This window comes from Marmota flaviventris, chromosome 3 (genome assembly GCF_047511675.1).
Source record: "Marmota flaviventris isolate mMarFla1 chromosome 3, mMarFla1.hap1, whole genome shotgun sequence".
In the NCBI taxonomy this organism is placed as follows: domain Eukaryota; kingdom Metazoa; phylum Chordata; class Mammalia; order Rodentia; family Sciuridae; genus Marmota; species Marmota flaviventris.
In genome coordinates this window covers 158,422,163-158,444,699 of record NC_092500.1, presented here as the reverse complement: position 1 = coordinate 158,444,699, position 22,537 = coordinate 158,422,163, and the positions used below count along the sequence as shown (strand labels likewise).

General features: G+C 34.9%; 1 protein-coding gene across 6 annotated transcripts in view; it reads right to left on the bottom strand.

Annotated features, from left to right (window-relative positions):
- Positions 1-22,537, bottom strand: part of Spock3 (SPARC (osteonectin), cwcv and kazal like domains proteoglycan 3) — a 417,403-nt gene that overhangs the window by 298,760 nt on the left and 96,106 nt on the right. Inside the window, exon 2 of one of the 6 annotated variants that reach the window (XM_027926978.2) lies at positions 20,441-20,454. The exons of the other annotated variants lie outside the window; for them this stretch is intronic. Coding sequence (XP_027782779.2) covers positions 20,441-20,454 — 14 coding nt within the window. The remainder of the gene's footprint in view (positions 1-20,440; positions 20,455-22,537) is intronic. 6 annotated transcript variants of the gene reach the window in all.

Here is a 22,537-nt window from a genome sequence, read left to right as displayed (position 1 = left end):
ATTACAGGTGTGCATCGCAATACCTAGTCACTTCCTTTTTTAATAAGGATGCTAGACCTGGGCTAGGGTTGTGGCTCAGTGGTAGATCACTCGCCTAGCACGTGCGAGGCCCTGGGTTTGATCCTCAGCACCACATAAAAATATTAATAATAATTAAGACATTGTGTCCATCTACAACTAAAAATTAAAAAAAGGATACTAGTCCTATTGGATTAGGGTCCTATGCTTATGACCTCATTCAATTTTAATTATCTCCTTAAAGATAATTTATTACAATTATAACTATATTATATAGTTATAAAACTTATAACTGTGCCCTATATGGGACACAGTTCAGTTCATACTACGGGCTACAAAGTGTGTAGAATAGTGCCTGGTCCCTGGTTAAGTGCTCAAAAAATGGAATAATAGTAATGATTAGTAATGATGTTCATAGGGAAGAGAATCAGAATCAGGAAGCTTAGTAACCAGGGCTACTGAGCCTCCTCATTTGCCAAATAATTGTGGTTGATCAATTAATAAAACATTTCACCTCCAGACTTGGCTATACAGAGACCTCACCCCAACATCCTGCAAGATCACATAGGTGGCAGCTAGGTAAAGCCCGATACAGATCTGTTTGTTTACTTTCACCTTTCCTTTTCATTATATTTAATAATTCTCTTAAAGATAATGTAAATTGTTAAGAAAATTGTTTTCTTTTAGTGCCTTCTGTAATGTTACATAATTTTTTCTTTAGCCATTATTGCCAGAATTCCTATCTTCATCCCAGTGCTGGTGAAGTCAAAGATAAAACCAATCTACAGCTTCTACAATAGCCATCCCTGAACTGCTTGCAGAACTTGCCTGGACACATTGTGAGCTCACCTGTATGCATTGTGAACTATCTATTGGTGCAGCGACTTGTGGTAGTGTTGGGGTATTTTTGCTGATGATGTCATTGGTGGTACAATTTTTCCAAAAGGAGCCGTCAATTGGCCTGGTGTATCTTCCTCCCTTCTGCTTGTCATGGTCGTCCAGCTAAAATTTGGGGGCCAACAGAGGTGAGGCAAAGAACCTCACCCCCACCCCCCGCTGGTACAAAGACCTCTCCACAGGTGTGGCTGTATACTGGACCGGTAGTCAGTGATGGGTAAGATCCAATTGCAATGGTACCAACCTAAGGACCATATGTACTATTGGACAACCTAAGGCAGGCACGGTCCCTAAGCCACATGCTTGTTGCTTAAACAGAGAGGGGGAGATGTTGACAGCCACAGCCGAAGGGGCCCCAGCAAACTTCCAGCTGCCGGCTGATGATTGGCTCACAGCGGCCCCAGCAACATCTAGCTGATTGGCTCCTCTGCGGTGATGCTCATTGGGCTGTTTCCCTGCCCTTTCAGACCACGGAGCTGCTCATTGGGGGACTTTTTTGGCTCCACCCACGTGACCCAGCCAATCGGCCTCAAGAGCAGGAGGATTGTGGGAGGAGAAGAGAAGCTTGTGGGGGAGAGAGAGGCTTGTGGAAAGCCGGTGGTGGCAGTTGAGGCTCTGAGGATTTTTCCTGAGAGGCTGTTTTGTTTGGCGTGTGTGGTTCCAAAATAAAGTTAGTTTCTTTTGACAAGTGGCTCCTGATTGTGCCCAGCCAGACTGCGGCAAGATACTATATTTGTTAGCATTTTTGAAAATAAAGATCTTATCATAATTACGGTAACGTTTCACCTATTTCTACGTGACAATTCTGTGTAATTCAGTCTGAGCTCTCACAATACATAGACTAATAAACTTATAATAGTTTTATGTGCTGTATATCTTATGACATGTTCAGAAATTATTCATACATTTAAGCTTATGCTACTGAAATATGAATCCATCCTTTTCAAAAGTTGTGGATAACGAACTCCAACTTATATTTTTCCATCAAAAAATAAGGCGACCAAAGTCTGCTATCTTGTTCATTTCCAATGCCGTATAATGTAGGCAGCTATTATTAGATGTTCTCTCATTCTCTGACTGACCTCTTCTAACCAGCTGCTTCTTCCATTCAGTAACAGCGAACTTTTGCTTTTCTATTGCTGAATGTGATTACCTCTCAGCTTACTTAGTTCAGCGATGAAAAAAAATAATCCTGAAGGAGACCCTCTCCACCTCACTGTTTCTCTCCCACTCTCTCACATACTACCTCATTTGCCCTTAGCAAAGTATTTCTCAGATTTATTACAGAATCAATATCTATTCAACTTCACACTACCACCAACAACAACCCTTTTCCTCCTCCTCAACAGTATGCCGATATCATTAGGATATAAAACATCAACTTATCAGCAATGAATTTACTTTTAATGAAAAAGATTAAAATATTTTTGAAACAGCTTGAATGTTTCTATTTTATTGCATGCTAATCGTTTAAATTTTTGTTAATTTATGAACAGATGATGTTAGTTAAGCAAGGTACCATCAATGAAATGATTTTTTCTCCAAACCCAATTATTCCCAAAGAAATAACCAATGGAATTTATTTGAAATACATATTGCTGAAAAACAATATGTTGCAATGTTAAAGAAATCTTTCTAGTTTCCATCTAATGGCTTCCAGAATCGAATCTCTAATGTGTCATCTTTTAAATGTGTCATCGTCATTCTCAAGTTTCCACCCCATGCACCTCTCCTGAATCCCTCCTACATTGATATTTAAACATCATAATCACTTTTCCTATGTTTTTGGTCCCTAATTCCAACATTTAAATCCACATTTTTCCCTAATTGAAACTGAGAATTCTGTTTCCTCTAAGGTTTTCTTAAAAGGTGACCGATTTCTTTATTACATTCTACTTACCAAGGCCTGGGTGTTGTGTATGCATCTTTCTCCCTTTTGAAGCACTGTCCCAAGGACCTGATATTATTTGTAAGATCTGGTGCTTTATCCCTGTCTCTTGTAGAATTGCGTGTCCCTGCTTTGTACATTTTCTGAAATCACCCTTTTTTGGTTGTTGAGCATAGGACCATTCTCCCTAACTATGATCATTATTTGACTCCTTTACCTTTCCTCTTATTCTTTGGACACTAACTTAATGACCCCCCCTTTTTTTTGGTACCAGGGATTGAACTCAGGGGTACTCAACCACTGAACCACATCCCCAGCCCTATTTTGTATTTTAGTTAGTGACAGGGTCTCACTGAGTAGCTTAGCACTTTGCTTTTTGCTGAGGCTGGCTCTGAACTCATGATCCTCTTGCCTCAGGCTCCTGAGCTGCTGGGATTACAGGCATGTGCCACCATGTCTGGGTAGGGACCACTTTTTATCTAGTTACTCTCATCAACATCCTAGGCAATTCGTATTCCACTCCAATAACTTTTGATCCTGGCTCTCATGTCCTTGACCTCCTCTTATCAAACAGTTCTGTCTGCCATATACCTCATCCACTCCTATGATCATACCTATACTTTAAAATTGCCAATATTTGCTATACTTTAGAAACTCAATTAAACCATCCTGCTCAACCACCATCCCTATTTCAACAGCTTTTTTCCTCCACTATGCAAATTACCAAATTATCTCTGGGCCTCCAATATCTTCAAGGAGACATTCTTTCTTCGTTTTTTTTTTTTTTTTTTTTTAGCCTACAGTTTGTAAGGTGAGTGTACCAAGAGTCCCATAAGTTGGATCTTTTCTGGGTAGAAATAATCAATTTATTTTACATACCTAAGCTGAAAGAAGCATGAGTAGAAAAAGGAAAAGAAACAGTTTTAATGGGAGATCAGATAAAGTTCCCCTGTAAAAAGCCTGATTATAGAAGGCATCTCTTCTTTCAGCCATTGTTTTTAATTGCCTTGAAACAGAGTGCAAAGACTAGCCCCAAGGGAATAAATGCTAATGTTTAAATATTCTAATACTTGGATTCTCTTGTTTTACAAAAAGAAACATTTAGAGTATACCAAAACATATACTAAAACCTAAAAATTGCTCAAAAAATAGAAGATTTTTTGAAAAAGATATTAAAAAAAGAAATATAAAGAGAAAATATTCAACATGTAGTGTCAATAAGCAATAAAAGCTCCCATTTCGAAAACAAAGAGAACAATAATCAATGATCACAGCACAGCTCATCAGTAAACCACAGCCACAATGCAGGCTGCATTTCCAAAGTGCCCTCTCATTCCATCCCCAGGCTTCCTGTCTTGCCTTACTAGTTTCCATTCCATGGCAAATTAGTTTAAGTTCTTTTAGGCAGATAGTCACAATTCCCTGATGACTTCTTTCTCCAGAGCATTTGGTTAAACTACAATCCTATTTTAAGTCAAATATCTTCCTCCTGGGGATCCGAACCATAAAGCTGCTCACAGATGGAAAGAAGCACACTCTCTTGCAAGCTGTGTCTCAATTCATGGTCTCTCACCTGAGGCTGAAGCTTAATGCTACCCAGCATCCTTTCCTGTCTGTAGTCCATTCACTCCCCACATTCCCAGATTTTCCCAGACTTTTTTCCTCTAAGTAGAAGTACTTCTAGTACTTCTTCTCTTATTCTTCCGGGTTCATGGCCATTTATTCTCTATTTTGCAACAACAACAACAACAACAAAAAAAAGAAATAACAGTCATTTTATTCACTCTCTTCATCATATGTATGCTTCCTTTTATAAGAGAAAGGAGTCTGTGTGCACAAAAATGTATTTGAAAATCTTACTTTAAGAAATACACAAGCAGGTGCAGTGGTACATGCCTGTATGCCCAGCTACTGGGGAGACTGAGGCAGGAAGATATCAAGTTAGAGACCAGCCTCCAAAAATTTAGTGAAAACCTACCTGTCTCAAATTAAAAAAAAATATAATAAAATTAAAGGGGCAGGGCATATAACTCAGGTAACTAAGTGTTATAGCACTCCTAGGTTAAATCCCCAGTACCAAGCATACAAGCACACACACAGACACACACACAAAAGAGAAAAGAGAAAGAGGGTTAGACAGACATGCATAAGGAGAGGACTCTTATCTCTCAGCTGTATGATTCTAGACTTTCAAAATTTATAAGTACAGAACCCAATGTAAGGGCTGATAAAGACACTCAAGTCATGGAAGATTTATAAACCAAAGAATAAACAGATGATAGGGAAGTAATTGCTAAAGAAAGAAATATAAATATATATCATTAAATGTGTGCTATTTAATCATTTATCCATAATGCAAACATTTACTGAACTCCTATTACATGGAAGGAAGTGGTCAACAAATATTTTAAATAAATACACTGATGAGCAAGAAGAGAAGGAAATTCTATAATGTAGCATGCAATTCCAGGAAAATTTTAACAATATATTTAAATAAACATAAAATTTCCTTCTAATTTAAGATTATTAACTACTGATAAAAGTTTTCCTAAATAAAACAGAGTCTGTTTGTCCTCTCAATATTACACTATCATTTATTGTATTGGTTGAGAGATTTAATTTCCATTTTCTTTCATCTTTTAAAATATAATCATCAAGAATATCCATATTTCAAAATGACATGGAAATATATTTTATTTGATAATAAGCTACTAGCTTTATAAGGTCAAAAATATAAATACAACTTCATGTAAAAATAATGTGGATTCTTTTTCCTCTTTCTTATAATAAAGTGGTATAGTTTTAAATGTGATTATATACAACACATACTTGGAAAAATTCTTAAATGGAGAAAAAATTAAAAACTAAACAATGATGAAAAATGTTTAACTGAAGTATACATGAAATGCAAACATGCAAATAAATGCATTCATATAGAAAATAAAAACTGCTGAGTCAATAACATATTTTACAATTGTAGTTTAATCCTGAAAATATCTTAACAATTTAACATTTGCTAGATCTTTTTCTCTCTCTCTATTTTTGCTCATTGAAATAAGTAGTCTTTATTCAGAATGCATTTTCATATTACAGTCATGAGAGCCAATCTTGGCCAAATTTGAGGCACTAGCTGAGATGATGATTACAATTAGCCCCATCTGCCCTATTCACAGAATAATTTCCAAATAAACTATGAAAATACCTTTTCCTATATCTGAACTGCTTAATTTTTAAAATGACAATTTAGAAAATTTTAAACTAATTTCCAACTAAAAATTAATATCTCACCTTATCACCAGTCAACATTAATTCATCACAATTAGGGAATAATTAATATCATCATCATAGATGAATTACAGGAAGACTGCTGCCTGAGGCAAAAGTGTGTTGTAAATATTTAAAACTATCCTGTTGCTAGGGTTGATATCTGGATTCATGGCAATGGATGACAGAATACATTGTGTCAATTTTTAGAAGAAATTTTTAAGAATTGAGTTTGATCATATATTTGGAAGAAAATATGCCAACATCTTCTATCAATATTTAAAAATTACTAACAGGTAAAAATACCTGCGTATTAATAGAAATTCCAGAAAATGTCTCTATCAGATGAATCCCCCAAATATCTAAACCATGCCCTTCTTTGAATATAGAATAGCAAGTAACCTTGAACATTTTACAAATAGAGCAAGGTATTCTAAAATAGGCTTTTCTGAAATGTTACAGGGCCTTTGTCAGTTTTTTAAAAAGGTGAATTGTTTGCTTAAAAGATAAAGCAAATTTATTAATTGAAGTCTACTGATTAGGTTTGATTTAGGGGTTAGGCCAGGGTCCCCCTACTAAATTACCACACAACCCCCCTATAAAGGAACAACCTCTTTGGTCTTTTCCTAAGATTCAAAACTCTAGCTGGAAAAACAGAGGGCTTGAGGGGGGTCTTATTAATTCTTCAAATGACTGGCAGGCCTCCAACAAGAGGTGTAAGACACAGGAAAAGAGAAAATGTCAAGTTTTCACCATTTTTTTGTACCACCCCTTTAAGATCGTTCTATTACATACCTGGCTTCAAATAGTTCTATGTCAGGTGAAATGCAGAAATAAGAGAGGAATGGAAATTAGAAGAAACCCTGTGAACGAGCATTAGAAGAAAATCAGAAAGAGATGTGTGGTGTTGTCAAGGACAAACGCCATCAAAAATTAGCACAGCATATCTGCTCTCTGGATTCTGTTCAACAGGATTCTCTTTAGAACAAAGGTCATACGTTGGATGGGTAAGTGTAAATCAAGAAGTACTTGAGAGTAGGCGCGTGTGCTTGTCTTTGTACATGTACAAGCACATCCAAGGACACTCGATAACTAGATTTTCTCCTCTATTATCAGGCTATTTCAGTATCAAGTGATTTGCCTGCTTGATTATATTGATTTTGTATCTTAGCAGCAGGTAGAAAGAATCAATGTGAAGAGGTCAGCATGTCAAGGAAAGAACTGCAAATCTTAGACCAATTGTTGTAGGCATGAAAAATACTTGAAGCCAATGACACTGACAAACTGAAGCCAGCTGAGCTTTGTCCACCTCACTTTAGTCCAGGCCACTGCATTTTAATTAGTGACTTACATTTGTAGTCTACTGCCACTTAGATTCTTATTTAACAACTCTATAATTTTTTTTCTATAGTCACCTAACATTTTCCTTTTTATTCCTGCATCAATGGCTGTACAATTTATATTAGCATATATGTGCATCTGGGGTATTCTTATGAAAATTTTACTATTTGTTATCTTTTAGGTTTTCCTTAGCCAAGTACATTACTGAGTAAGTAAAAAGCCCATAGTTAGGGCAAAAACATAATCGTTTTCACCACCCAGGGTTGACGTACTTTCTCAACACCAGATTAGGAATGAGGATACGTATCAGCCAGGATCTGAGCAGGTGACACATGCAATGGAATGACTGATACAACTTTAACTCGGGAATGCTTATGCAGGAAGCTGAAGGGAGGAAGGAAATGACCAGGGGCAGGTGGACAAACAAGTTTTAATCAGCAGCAGTAAATCCTGTTACCTACCCTATGCCTAAGGTACAAGAAAGGGACCAAGCAGAAGGGTACTAGAAGGGAGTGGAAGCTGCACCTGTAGAAGGACATCACCCGCTGGAGCTATGGCCAGAAGCAGAGAGTGTCCTTCCAAGAAGGGAAGAGGTGGTGCCCTCAGTATCTCTGCTGCACTGCTTGGATCCTCCATGGAAGTTTCCTATTCTCCAAACACAGCAGGAACCAATCACTAATGGATAAACTAATGCAACTCTGTGGTACTGCTGAGGCACAGAAAATTGTACGTAGAATCCAAATTTGAACTAGCTAACTAAAAATAACCAGCACAAAGTGATAGAACGAAGGAGAAAGTGTTTTTTTTTTGTTTGTTTGTTTGTTTGTTTTTTGTTTGCTTTTGCTATTATGGATGGAACCTAGGAGCACTTTTACACTGAGCTACATCCTCAGCCCTTTGTAAGTTTTGAATCAAGGTCTCAATCAGCTGCTTAGGACCTCAATAATTTACTGGGGCTGGCTTCAAACTTGTGATCTGCCTGCCTCAGCCTCCCCAATCTTTGGGATTACAGGCGTGCACTACTGTACCCGGTGAAAGTGTCATTTTAAATCGATTAAAATGCCCTAGGTGAATGTTCATGACCCAGGAATGGTGGACTTGCTCTAGTAGCTAGACAATCCATTGAGCAAAAATCAAAACATCAACAACAGAACCATCAGTTGGAAGGTGGGGGTGGGGAAGCTAACAAGTGAGCAAGTACTTGAAAGAACAAGCTCCTGGGAGAAGCAAAGGTCAAGGAATAAATCTCGCCACCTCTGGACACTCCTCACTAAAAGGTAAATACCAATTTATCATTTGAGAAAAAGATGCTGAGAAGCTGAGCAGAAAGGCTACAGAGAGACAGAATCTAAGCAGAGTTTCTCGACTTCCCATTTCTTTGGACGGGTCAGGGAAAGTCAGGAGTCCAGGGATTCTAAGACAAGAGAGAGAGAGAGCGCACCTAAGATCCCTTGGGAAAAGGAAGACAGGGAGCCCTGCATGCATCTCCTCCAGCCTTCACAAATCCATATGCCATGGCACTACAGAAAAGTCTTGGGAAAAGGGAAAGATTTCAATGTAATTTCCAGTACTCACAAAGTAGTGGGGAATAAAGTACGACAAACAAACCTTGGCAATAAAGAAACCCTAGTAAATTCCAAAGATTTTTCAGCTGGAAGACATGAAAACAAAGAACCCCAGGAGTGATGTTGAAGCAGAAGTAGCATAGTTCTTCTAAGTAATAAAACTCAGCCTTGATGTAATGCAAGTCTGGTTGTCCTAAGGTGATGTGTCCCAATGTAACTGCAACCATGTGCGGAAGGCACTGACTGGTTGAGTCTCTGCAGCTTTCCCGAAAAGTTAATGGCACTACAGAGACATGCCCAAAATAAAAAGCAAACAACAGAGGCAGATTGATCAAGGGTTGATCAAGAAGAAGTTGAAGTTATCAGACCTTAGCATTAAAATAATTTTAACTGATATAGGTTCAGAAAACACTGAGAAATAAGCTAAATTTTATGAGGAAATTGGAGCTTATAAAAACAGTCAAATTCTATAGCCATGGAAAAGACAATCATTGAAATTGTGAACAACACAATAGGTTGGGTAAGACCAGAGGATGGCAGACTACCTCTTGTGGGTGCAATTTGCTCTACTCCTTGTTTTGAAGAATATTTTACCTTGATATACAAGTATGCCTATCTATTAACATGTTGTCAAGGGATGCTATGGTGCCAAACTCAGAGTTGTCTGGTTATGTTCAGCAATATATCCCCCACAGATATTTAATATCTGAAGTTTTGCATATAAAGAATGACATGTGAATTAGGCAAAGAAGTCCCGGAGGGACTATAGTTCAAGAGAATAATATCAGAAATAAGGACCAAAATTTGTTTCACAAAAAATACTAGTGATTATTTTTTATAGAATTAAAATAGAATATACATACTTTAGTCTAAGTGACTCAGGAGACTGAGGCAGGAAGATCATAAATTTGAGGCCAGTCTCAGCAGCTTTGCAAAATCATGTCCCCCCCAAAAATTAATTAATTAATTAATTAAATAAATGGTTTGAGGATGTAGCTCAGTGGTAGAAAATCCCTGGGTTCAGTCCCCAGTACCACAATAAATAAAAAAGTGAGTAAGTAAATAAATAAATAAATAAAAATAAAGTTGTGGGCATAAGATAGTAGATGGGCCCTGATGATAGTCTAAATTATGTATAATTGAAATTAAAAAAAAGAAGGGAAAAAGTAAGACTTCTATAATACTTAAAATAATGACTAGGAGTTTTTAAAGGTGATGACATATATTATGCTAGAGATTCAAAAATTATTATGGAGGTCACTCTTAGGAATTCAAACAAATAAAAGCTACCTAAGCACATACAATGTAAAGTGAAAATAGTAAAAATAAAATATAGCTGGTGTGAGGTTTGCAAGTGAGAGATGTTTGCCTTCAAAGAGCAACAACAAAAACCAGCAGTTAATAGTATTCTCAGTTCAAAAAATGAAAGCCAGAAGTCAATGGACAGAATGTAATATCTCAAAGAAAATCACTGCCCAAAACAAGCTTTATATCCACATATTTCAAATTGAAAACTAAAAAATAAATATTTTCAACCCAACTAAAACTGAGAGAATCCTTGTACAGTAGGCTCACAAAAGAAAAATTACTAAAAGTAGCTCTTCAGGTAGGAGGATATGAAAACAGAGAAAAGCATGAAAATTCAGTAAAGAATAAAGTGTAATGGAAGAAAACTGTATGCGGGTAATCTAAATACGTCCTCACTATATAAAGAAATGGCATCTCATGGAATCCAAAATATATATAATTAAAATGCATGACGTATGCATAGTGTATAACCCAGAAATCTCACTTCTATACTTAAACCCAAGAGGTACGTATATGTACACACAGACGTGCATGTTCACACATATGCACATACACTCCAAAAGGCATGAAGAGAAGGAAAGACATTACAATATTAACTTAAGATGCTAAAATCTGGGAGAATTGTTAAGTGTAAATCTACACAGCCACACCATTTACAGTTAAGATACAGCAAATTACCAAAGACCAAAGCTTTATTTTAAAAATGAGAATGAGTCTGATAAACTACAAAAGCACTTCTATTTTTTAAGACCAACGTGGTAACATTAAGGATTTAAGGAAACCTAAAGGTACTAAATTCCAGATAGAGACAAATGCTTCCTAGGACAGAATGACTCATGGTCATCTTGAATCATGGGACCATGGTGAATGCAAGAGAAAAAGTTGCCAAGAAAGATAGGACAGAAGAGAAAGGAAGAAGATATCAGCAGAACATGCAACACAATTTAACCTGCCACCTGTGTACTGGTATGAAGGAGCAGAGTTCTGAAGAGTCCCAGTCAAAAGTGCATACTCACCCACCTGCCAATTGTTTTTCCTCAGGACATTTATTGAGTATGTTGTGGCCATATGAGGAAGGCTGAGTATCCAGTTTCAGGTGTGCCAAAAAAAAAAAAAAAAAAAGCAAAACCCTGCATCCAATCAGACAGAGCAGCCAAGAGAGAGGGTCCCAACCCCTGTGTACAAAAAACTTTCATGGAGCCTCTGGAGAAGAGACATCAGATGCCTACATCAGGGTCAAGGGAAGAAAGTAGACAGGAGCTGCCCAGGGCTTTCAGGAACAAAGAAGTGTAGTCTAAGAAGTGAATCAGAGTGGGAAAGACTCTCCCAGAAGGTAGAAATCTGCAGGTGGCACTGAAAACAAATGCAATTCTTCATGCCCCTAAGAACTTATGGCAAGGTTGTATAGCATAAAGATATTTCTAGAGGTGCCAATGCAAAAATTCCAGGGAATAACTTGGAAACATTCAGAACCAGTGGAGACTGACTCATACTAAAGTCTGAAGCAAAATCTAGATCCAGCACAAATGCAAATTAGATATACTATGTCTCTACTTTGGTGGCATGACAGAGAAACAGTAGGAAGAACTAGCACCTACTTCAGTTTCTACTATTCTTTTACATAAAATATGTGGTATGCAGGATACTGTGACCCATTATTAAAAGCACAGACTCTCATGGTCAGGTAAATATTTCAGGTCTCATTTCCTGGCTGAAAAGTGATCTCAATATATAGCATCCTCTCCTTTCTGCCCACCTGTCTGAATTTGGCTAAGCAATAATGTTTTGAAAGTAATGTCTCTTACTGTTGCATATATGATTATAATTAATCTAAAACATGAACTGGTTAGACCCAGAGGCTAAAAAGGATTTTACAGCTTGCATAAGATGATGAGAATCACACATCTTATTTAAAAGCTTTCTAATCAGAATATCTCCATAATCACTTGTAAATCCAAAGTAATTATCTGATATTTTTCTTTTGGTTACTACTCCATTAGATTTCAAAGAATGCCTATCTTTAAAGTTCACTCTTAATTAAACAAATTCATCCTAATCATACCTAGAAATACCCATATTACTCATTTTAAAACGCTGTGAAGTTTGAGTTGAAAAGTCACTGTGAATAGTTTACATCTTAAGAGACTGTCTCATTTATTTTGACTGTGTCTATATTTTATGATTGCTTATGTAGCATTTTCAACTTTAAAATTAATGTCAATGAATCCTTCTGAACACCAGCTGCCATCCTAGTTAAATCTTAAATAGACAAATTGCTCATATTTCATGTACCAGTTATTCTTGAAAAAGCTCATCAAAGTGGCATTATGCCCTGTTTTACAAGTATGCAGAGTTCTTTTTCTACTAGGGAAAAAAACAAGGACAACTTAGAATTCATTAGTCAGGAAGCATAAATGCCGTTTTCTTTGGGCTATTCTGCTACTTTCTTCCTAAATTCTCAATACCAACAGCAAATCTATGAGAAGGGATTTAAAATAATCCATACCAACTTTCCAATTTTTTTCATCCCTTCTTTTCTATTATCCCCATCTGGATTGGGCTTTTTTTTTTTTACCTGTACTTTGATTATTCCAGATCTTATTGGACGCTCAGTAACCAACTCCAGCTGTCCTGAATTACCCACATGCCTAGAAGTCTGGGCTAAATAGACAATTTCATCACAGGTACCAGGAATATGAGAGGTGTATAAGTAACTGCACTGCACAAAAGCTAGCTCACCTAAATTTTACATTCTGAACTAGAAGAGGAGAAAACTATGATTTCATTTCAACTGGAGAGAACCAGAATAATGGTTTGTCATGGCAATTCTGGAATTGAAAGAACATAATTTCTATCAGTTTGGGCTGGAGAACACTGGCTCAGAAAACTCACCTACAGGATCTGATAGGATATTGATGACAGGAACAGGAGAAAACTTTTGTGAAGAAGAGAATAGTATATGAAGGAATTCCTGGGAAATACATGTTAGAGCACATGTTTTAGGATTGGGTATTCCTTAGCCTCATGAACAAAACAGGTTTTGACAGTTTCCTTCTAATATTCTCTAAAAATTACTTTTACCAGTAAATGAAAGTTTATTGAAGTTTCAGAAAAAATCACAAAGAAGGATATTACATCTTATCATTTAACCAAATAATCATTTCCAAAATAATTTATATTAGGTGTCATTTATACTATAATGAGGAATATTTATATTATTCAATAACACAAGCAGCAAACCAGAAGTGAATGCCTATAGGTAGAAATTAATCATAAACTTGTTTGTTCGGTGCCCACCATAAAAACAACGGATTCAAAATGTTTAGATCAGGAATGTTACATCTCCAAATTTACTGGAGTGTCTGCTCTTCTCTGTTGTCTTCCATATTTAACAATTTTCATTTTCTAGCTGAGCGCTGAAGGCATGCAGACTGTGAACTTGTATGATCATCACTACTGTCAACTAATCTTCTCTTTTCTCTACAATACTCCAAAGCTGTCATTCAAAATGAAGAGGGAAAAAGAAAAGAAAAAAAAAATCTTGGCTGATGAAAATAGTTTCATTTATAAAAGATTACATGATATCTACTGAAATATCTTCTTATGTTATGGATTATAGGCATGTTAGGTTTTGTTTTGTTTGTTTTTGTGGTTATTTCAATAAATAAGAGTCATAAACACACAGAGAATTTTTTGTACATTAAATGCAAGTTTCAAAATTCTATCTACTTTGAAGAGGTGCAATAGCACTGTGGTTAACAACAGAGACTCTGGGACAAGCTGCCTTAGTTTAGTTTTTTTTTTCCCTATCATTTATTAGCTATGTGACTTTGGACAATTTACTTACATACACTGTGATCTAAATTTCTGAAATTTAAACAGGGATTATTCTAGATATCTAGCATCAGTTAATTAAATCCTTTTCCAAAACACAACCATTCAATTATGTACTTTGAATTATGCTTAGTAATTTAGTAAATTTTCTAGCATATTTAATCAGAAATAATGCCAGGTGTGGTGATATAAACCTGAATCCCAGTGGCTTCTAGGCTGAGTCAGGAGGATCCCAAGTCCAAAGCCAGCCTCATCAATTTAAGAGATGCCAAATGGTTTGGGATATGGCTCAGGTTTAATCCTGAGCAAACAAGGGTACCAAAAAATAAAATAAAATAAAAAAGAATAATGCAGAAGATATTTGCCTTCTTTTAGGATTCAGTACTGAATTTACTATTAACTACACATTCTAAAAGATGCTCCCAAATTATGTAATAGAAAATAAGACATTAAAGGGCTAGGACTTCATTTTAACTTGAGTACATTTCTAAGGTTTTAAATATCAAAAGTGGTTATCTTTTACATCAATGGATGTTCACTTATCGCAGTTTAAAATTCATTGCCTGCAGAACAAACAACTCTTATTTTCAACATTGTCATTTAAATTATTTTCAATATTGGTAAGATTTTAGTTTGAATGAAGATTATTTCTCTAATGAATATTTACGTACTAAATCTCCAATTCTTTTCAAAATATTAGAAGGCCTAACTCTGCTGGATTTCTAGTATTGTTTATCATTCATAGGTTTTAGAATAGTGATTCTGCAGAAATCACATTATTGCACTGAAAAGTTCAATAATCAAAGTCACATTTTTTCTTTAAAGTTAATATTGAAGAAAATACACCCTTACATATATCTAATAGATATTTGAATAATATACAATTCTTAAATATTTGAATGGACCAAGTGGTTCTATAATATTGACATTTAGCACACAGGATTTTATCCAAGTTAAGGAAGCTCATTCTCTTCCTATAAATGATCCTGCTTCTCTCTTTAGGTTACATTTTGGAGAATAATAACTTCCTCAAAAAACATTTCTGACTTAGCCAGTTCTCTTCTCCTGTCACCAACCCTATTGTATCGTCCCATGAGTTCTGTTTTACAGCATTAGATAAAAGATGTCGGAATCCATTAGTGCCTCACCTAGAAGTTTCTTCTCTGATTTCAAATAAAAAGAGAGAATGTGGATGAAATTAATTTTCTCACCTAAAAGCTGAGTCATATGATAGGAAGCAATAATAAGAGAAAACAGGGGAAAAAATTGAAAGAGATAGTAAAGGGCAAAATTTTATCTGGCAGAATTTCTTGTATTTCTGTGATTACATAACAAGATTTTAGACTACTTATTTCTAGTTTTGGGTAAATGTTATCCGTAGGATTCATGTTTATCTCCCAGCCCCTCGTTCATTTATTTTTAGAGAACAAAGGCATAGCAGCTAATGGATGCTGTCCCAAACATTTTCATCAATATACAGTTGCTTTGAAATTGCTTACAAATGGGGCACACTAAGAAGACATGCCTCTGAGATATTAATCCAGGAATTATAAACATATTAATTCATACTAGCCTTTAAAATATATTATGAATTAATGTCATAAATAAAATGTAAAATCAAATCGCTCACATAGTAAAAAAATAACTGCAAAAGAATACATCAAGAAATTTGCAAATCTAAGCATGAGTTATTCCAATTTCTACATTAATAATTTTCAAGTGTACATTTGTTGTACTGTTAGATTGCCCTGTGAGACAGTATAAAGGGACATCAATTAACTTTATCCTTCCAATTATTGGTATGAAAAGTCACTACTCCTGTAGGGATGGAAAATATCAGAGAATTTCATGGAACTGCAGTGTAATATGAAATTTGGGAAATTTCTTAGCTGGTGACTAATCCTTCACTTTATGGAAGTGTATAAGAAGAGAGTGATGATAAATATAAATGTTGAAAAGAAAATAAAAATTCTAATATTCTTCAAACATCAGTGTCTCATTTTGGCAAAGAGCAAATGAAAAATCAAAGCAAATTACCACATTCCCACAATAACAATCCCAAGAATGATCTTTGAAACAGTATTTGATGTGCAAAAACTATTTAAGTTATCCACACACTGGACCCCTACAACTTCCTAAAAGGAATTTTCCCTGTACATTCACATACCTGGTGTTTTAGTCAGGTTTTTGTTTTCTTGGTTTTATTTATTTATTTACTTATTTACTTACTTACTGCTGTGACTAAAAGACATGAAAAGAACTATTTTAGGGGAGGAAAAGTTTACCTAGGGGCTCAAAATTTCAAAAGTCTCAGTCCATATAAGGCTGGCTCCATTCCTCAGGGATCAAGGCGAGACAGAACATCATGGTGGAAGACTGTAGCAGAGGGAAGTGTGTCACATGATAATCAGGAAGCAGAGAGAGACTCCACTGGCCAGGTACAAAATATACACCCCCAAAATGGGCCCCCAATGACTCACGTCCTCCAGCTACACCTTACCTGCCTTCAGTTCGCACTCAGTTAACCCAATCAAGGGATTAATTCACTGATTGGGTTAAGGCTTTCATAGCCCAGTCATTTCTCCTCTAAAACTTCTTGCATTGTCTCACACGTGAGCTTTTGGAGGCATCTCACACCAAAACCATAACAATTGGAAAACTATGTTTTCAGTCATTCATTCCTGAGCCCCAAATGATCTTCCTTTTATTAAGACTGCAGCACTCAACTCCAAGTTAGTTGCCTTATTGTCTGATCCAGATTTTTAACCCCTGGTCTACAGGACCTCTCTGATTAACTATTGTGGATCAATTACCTCTCTTCTTACTGTTCTTCTCATGAATTATGAGGACACCACTACTTACTGCTCACTACCATGTGAAAAAAAGAGCTATCCTCCTCTTCTTCCCAGTGTTTATCTTTCTGGCTATTAACTGCTGTACTTACAGCCCATTTCCATATAACACTTATTTTTCACCTAACCACCCATAAAGGAGTGCAAATTCAAATTTGCATATTTAATTTGTCTCTTCTTTCACACTATCAGGAGCATCCACTGCATCCCCTGTGTGAGTCTTCTTCCTGAACCATCCTGAATGGAGTACTGTAGGACAAAGACTGAGTTTTTTTCTGGATTTTTGTGGGTAGGAGGGTATTTTTTTACCCCTACCAAACTGAGAAGTTTAATGAATTCTTAAGGAATGACCCTGAGAGTGTGTCCCCACTTCACATCCATTATTTAGTGGCTATCTTCCATGGTCACCAGTCTTCTAAGCACAAACAGATTATAGAGAAGCATAAAAGTAAGAATGGTACATGGCAGTGTTTTTCAGTATAGTTTCTTTAAGACTTGTCAAAGCATGATCAGCATTACCCAGGATTATGATAGAAATACATATTCTCAGTTCCCACCCAGACATACACAATAACTGTGTTTTAACTGCTCTACCACAAGATTCTGATGTAGGCACAAGTTGAGGAACACGGCAGTGGAGATCAAGATACCTGGGTTCGTGGGGTTGTGCCAGCCTGGACTCACTAAAAGCAGCCCTAGGTGATACTGCTGAGAACACACTCCTCTGCAGCCTTCTCTCAAGGCATGCTGTCCCCAGTGAGCAGCACAGCTCTGCATGGTTCCCGGAGCTCCTCCTTCCCGTGTTCTGTCTTGCCGTTCTCACCTCATTCCACTTAGCACTTGAGCACCCTCTGATCCTTATGCAACTTTGTTCTATTCCATCAGTAATTCCAGGAATTCAGAGTTGATTTTTTTTCCCCAAGTGCAATAATTCCTCCTCTACTTGTTGTTCTAAGTAGAGTGATCCTTTGAAAAATACGGTAGTTAAAGTAGAGACTGCTGCACAAAATCATAAAACTTGTGCTCAAGGAACACACTTAAACTTATGGACTTGAGAATACATAAATTTAGTACACTATTTCACTACACAAGCACCTAGGCAAAAAAAATAATAATAATACACATTTTCTATAATGGGAAATGGAAAATTGTTAGTTTTGAAATTGCATACAAGGGTAGGATATATTATTTAGGCTGTAATATATTTGCTGAGATCTCTTATTCTCAAATGATAAGGTGTTTTATTTCATTGCCATTGAGGGAAAATTTGGAACCTATCTTGTAATGTGGATGTTTCCATGACCTTTAGAGTTAGTTATCTAAGGATAAAGCATATATCCAAATATGTTTTCTAAAAAAAAAAATTAATTACTTATTTTAAATATTTTAATTGTTTTACTCATATATTTAAATTAAATAACCAAAATTGGGAAGATTTTTTTGTTTCCTAGAATAAAGTGTGTTTTATATAAATACTGAGCAATATATTAATTACAAAAAGAGGCAAACTAAATACAGAGAAAATAAAGAGATCAAATCACTGCTACATATAATGCTTAACGTTTTTTGATGATTCACCCTCATTACTAATATTTCAATCAATGAGATTTTTGTAAAATTTCAAATTTTCAAATGAAGAAGGTTAGATTTTTTTTTGTAGTTGATCTAAAAAAAACTTCAATCAACAATTTGTAAACAACCACTCTTTTTTTCTATGTAAACTCAGAATTATTGTCCAAAAGCAAAATTCAATAGATAAAAACACCTAGTCCAAGTAAAATGTTCATACATCTATGAGGTATAAATGGCAATTTCTTGACTAGAAAGCTACATAAAGACAGTTTTGTCTTTAAGTCAAGCAAAATTTAAAAATTATAAGCAAAAAATTGAATTATAGAGTATTATAAACCTGTCACTAGAAAAACTGATACTTCAATATGCTTCAATATAATCAGATTTGATCTTTACATAAAAGATTTTTAACTCCAGAAGGAAATGTTCTTAATAAAAAGTTATACATAGCAATTATATCTGGTTTCTTAAGCATGTATATTGAACTCAGACATGGTTCAGGGCTCTAGAATTTATGCTGAAAAAAAAATCAACCAAATGAAGCTGATACTTATATTAGTTACTTTTATTAGTTGAATACATCTAAAGTTCAGAGTAATTTTCACACTTTGCCAAATAATTTTTTACACTCACATATGCACAAATACAAACACAATGAGACATGCACAAGATGTCCTGGTGAAGAATAGAGCCAGGGTTACCCTATTTTCATTGTTTGTGACTAAAATTCTGCTATGTCTTCATCAAAATTGAAAATCAAAGTATTAAAATAAAATTAAGAAAACAACCAAATGAAAGATAAAAACGTTTGCTGAACTATACTTAAAACTGGGAGTGATGCAAATTACATTTCCAATATTTTCACTCTGTGATAACTGTAGAGCATTCTTCTAGAAACATAAATATATGGTTCTCAGAGAGATTTATAATATACTAGATGAAAGTAATTGAAATATTGTCCAAATCGTGGATCAAAAGAAAAACGTACATAAAAAAGAAGTGAAAATCAAACCAACAAACCACCCACAAAGCATAGTTACTATCAATATCAAAAACAAACAAAACAAATCTGTTTCATTTTTGTATTCCTATGATATTTAAGACAACTCTAAATATGTACTTGTCTTTTGGCAAATTTTAATGAAACTTGAAACTTGAGTATTTACATTTAAATCTTTCTTTTCTGTCTAGCAACTCTTCAAGATTGTAAACAATGAGAAACATAAATAATGGCACCAATAAAGAATTCATGTAGTCTATTATCAAAATCCCTTCAAAGGAACATCCCATGTGATTTTATTTAAGTTTTATGTTTAGTACCTAGAGAAGTGATGTCAAATTCAATTCATTACTTTTCTTACAAATCATTTAAATTCAAATCAATATGAACACAAAAGTATTGCTAAATCCATCAATAACATCACTAAAATAAACCTTTTCTTTAGTGTTATACAAACTCAACTCCTGAAGCAACATTTCATACCAGAGATGGAGTATTTCTTTCAATTATTATCATGAATGAGAGATTAGTTATCACAAATGACAAGTCATATTCCTAAATATGAAATTTATATTTTAAGTATATGTCAAGATGTAGAAGACTTTAAGAATATAAATTTGCAGTCTATGAAAGATGACTATCAGGTTTTTTTTTTTTAATCTTTTGAAAAATCCTTAACATTCAAAGTTTGCTTCTGGAAAACTTTTACATTTACACTATATTATTTTCCTTGTCTGATGTAACAAATCATTTAAAATTCTTTCAAAGTTGTGGATGCTTCTAGAGAAGTTGGAAATCGAAGTGTCAGCAGAGATTTGTAGGGGTGTCTATTGCATCTCTCTTTCCTAATTGTGGTAGCGTCCAGCAAACTTTGGCAATCCTTGGCCTGTGATTATGTTACCTCAATCTCTGCTTCTGTCTTTAATTTTGTCCTCCCGCTCCTTCCTTCTCCTGTGTGTTTCCTTTAAATAGATGTACTTTTTGAATTAGGTCCCACCTGAACAATATAGGTTGACTTCTTCTTCGAGAGTGCTCTAATGAATCTGCAAAGATACTTTCCTCCAAATAAGGTAACATTCCCAGGATCCAGGGATGTGACATGGATATATCCATGGAATGATGACCCTCAATACATAAACTAGACATCAGGATTACATGATTTTTTTTGTTATTGTATGCAATAGGCAAAATAATAGCCCCTCAAATGTATCTACAACCTAATCCCTAGAACATATTTCATTTAAAATAAATAAGATTTTGCAGAAGTGCTTAAAGTTCTTGAGACAGAATGATTATCCTTGATTATCCCTTGTAGCAATGTAATCAAAAGCATCTTTTTTGAGGAAGAAGTCAGGAGAATCAGAGTGAAAGATGTGTTTATCATAGCACAAGTCAAAGTGGACCCAAAGACTGTCATACAGCCTCTAGAAACAGGACAAGGGAAGGAATGGACACATACCCTGGTCATCCAGGGGAAACAGAGCTCTTGATTCTACCCCCATGAGACTGACTGCAGCCTTCTGCTTTCAGATCTGGAACAATACATTTATATTGTTTTAAGTTACTATCCACCATTTTTTAAAGCAAATAAACAGTTGTATATATGGCTTTAAGAACAACGCCCGATTTAACTGTGGTCTTAAATTAGGAATGCCTGAGTTGAGGAAAAATAAAATCTATTCGAGTTTTTAGTTATGGTATTTATTTTGCATGAATTTGGTTTGGTGTTAACATACTCATCAATCCAAAGCTTGTTTTGTTTTCCATTCCCTTCTACATACTGTTTGTGGTTGACACAGCAAAAAGATAGGTAATGGACGCACATAACATTTTATGGGGGCTGCTTTCATTAGTCCTTCCTCTCTTAATAAAGCTTTGTCTAAAAATGTCCATGTGCAAATAGGAAACAAATTAATGCATTGGTTTAAAAATCACTCAAAGGTATTAAGTAGCTAATAAATCTCAAAGAAATTCATTGTCCTTCAATATAAAAGTTGTAAGTTAAAACTGAAATCATGATGTTGATGTATGCTATATTTATTGTGCTTGCCCTTATACTTCAATGAAGTACACCTTGTGTTTCAATTTTCTTAAAAGAAGAAACTAAGATGTTGGTGCGTGTAGGAAGGAGAAGAGCAAAGAGTACTGATATTAATAATGTCGCCTCTCAATTTAATTTGTTTGCTATTATTTTCCAATCCTGTGCCATTTTAATAGCATGAAAATTAATCTGGGAAGTTATTAATATTTAAGTATTAATAAATGATTGTCACATTAAGAAATTATCCTCATTTCTTCTATGTATCACAAACATGAATTCCCTTTATAAAACTAAGAAATCTGTTTCAAAGTCTATCAAAACTGCCAAAAGGTGTTCATAAATCAGATTTACTATTACTTAGAATTTCTATTATATTCCATATATTCTTTCAGTTGTCACTATATTGCCATCTTGGCTCCATGATACTATATTTTCTTAAAAATTATATGAAAAAAATCTAACTATGGAAGTAACTTAACCTTACTAACTTGTATTATTTCTTGACTTTATTTTACTGACTTTTCTCCAGTGCTTTAGTCAGCATTATTTAATACCTTATTCCTGCTCTAGCATTTAAACATCCGTGAAGTAAAAATGATTGATTCTGACACCAAGCTTGACTTTCTACTTGTAAGTAAAAGATTAAGAAATACTTTTAAGTAGTCATTATGTATGTGTGTGTGTGCATTTACAAACAATTATTTAATCTTAGTGATTATTTAATCTTAGAGATTTATTTGAAGTTTCCTCAACATAATATAATGATATCTTGATGAAAAGGTCATTCTATCATTTCATCTTCAAGACCTGAAAATATATATAGAGAGAGGAAAAGTCTTTTTTAAAATATCTTTGTCTTAATATCCATTAACATTCAAAATATGTTAAAGATTTGGAAACTTTAAAGATATGAAAATGCTCAATTTAAAATTTTTTCATATTAAAGAAAAATATAAT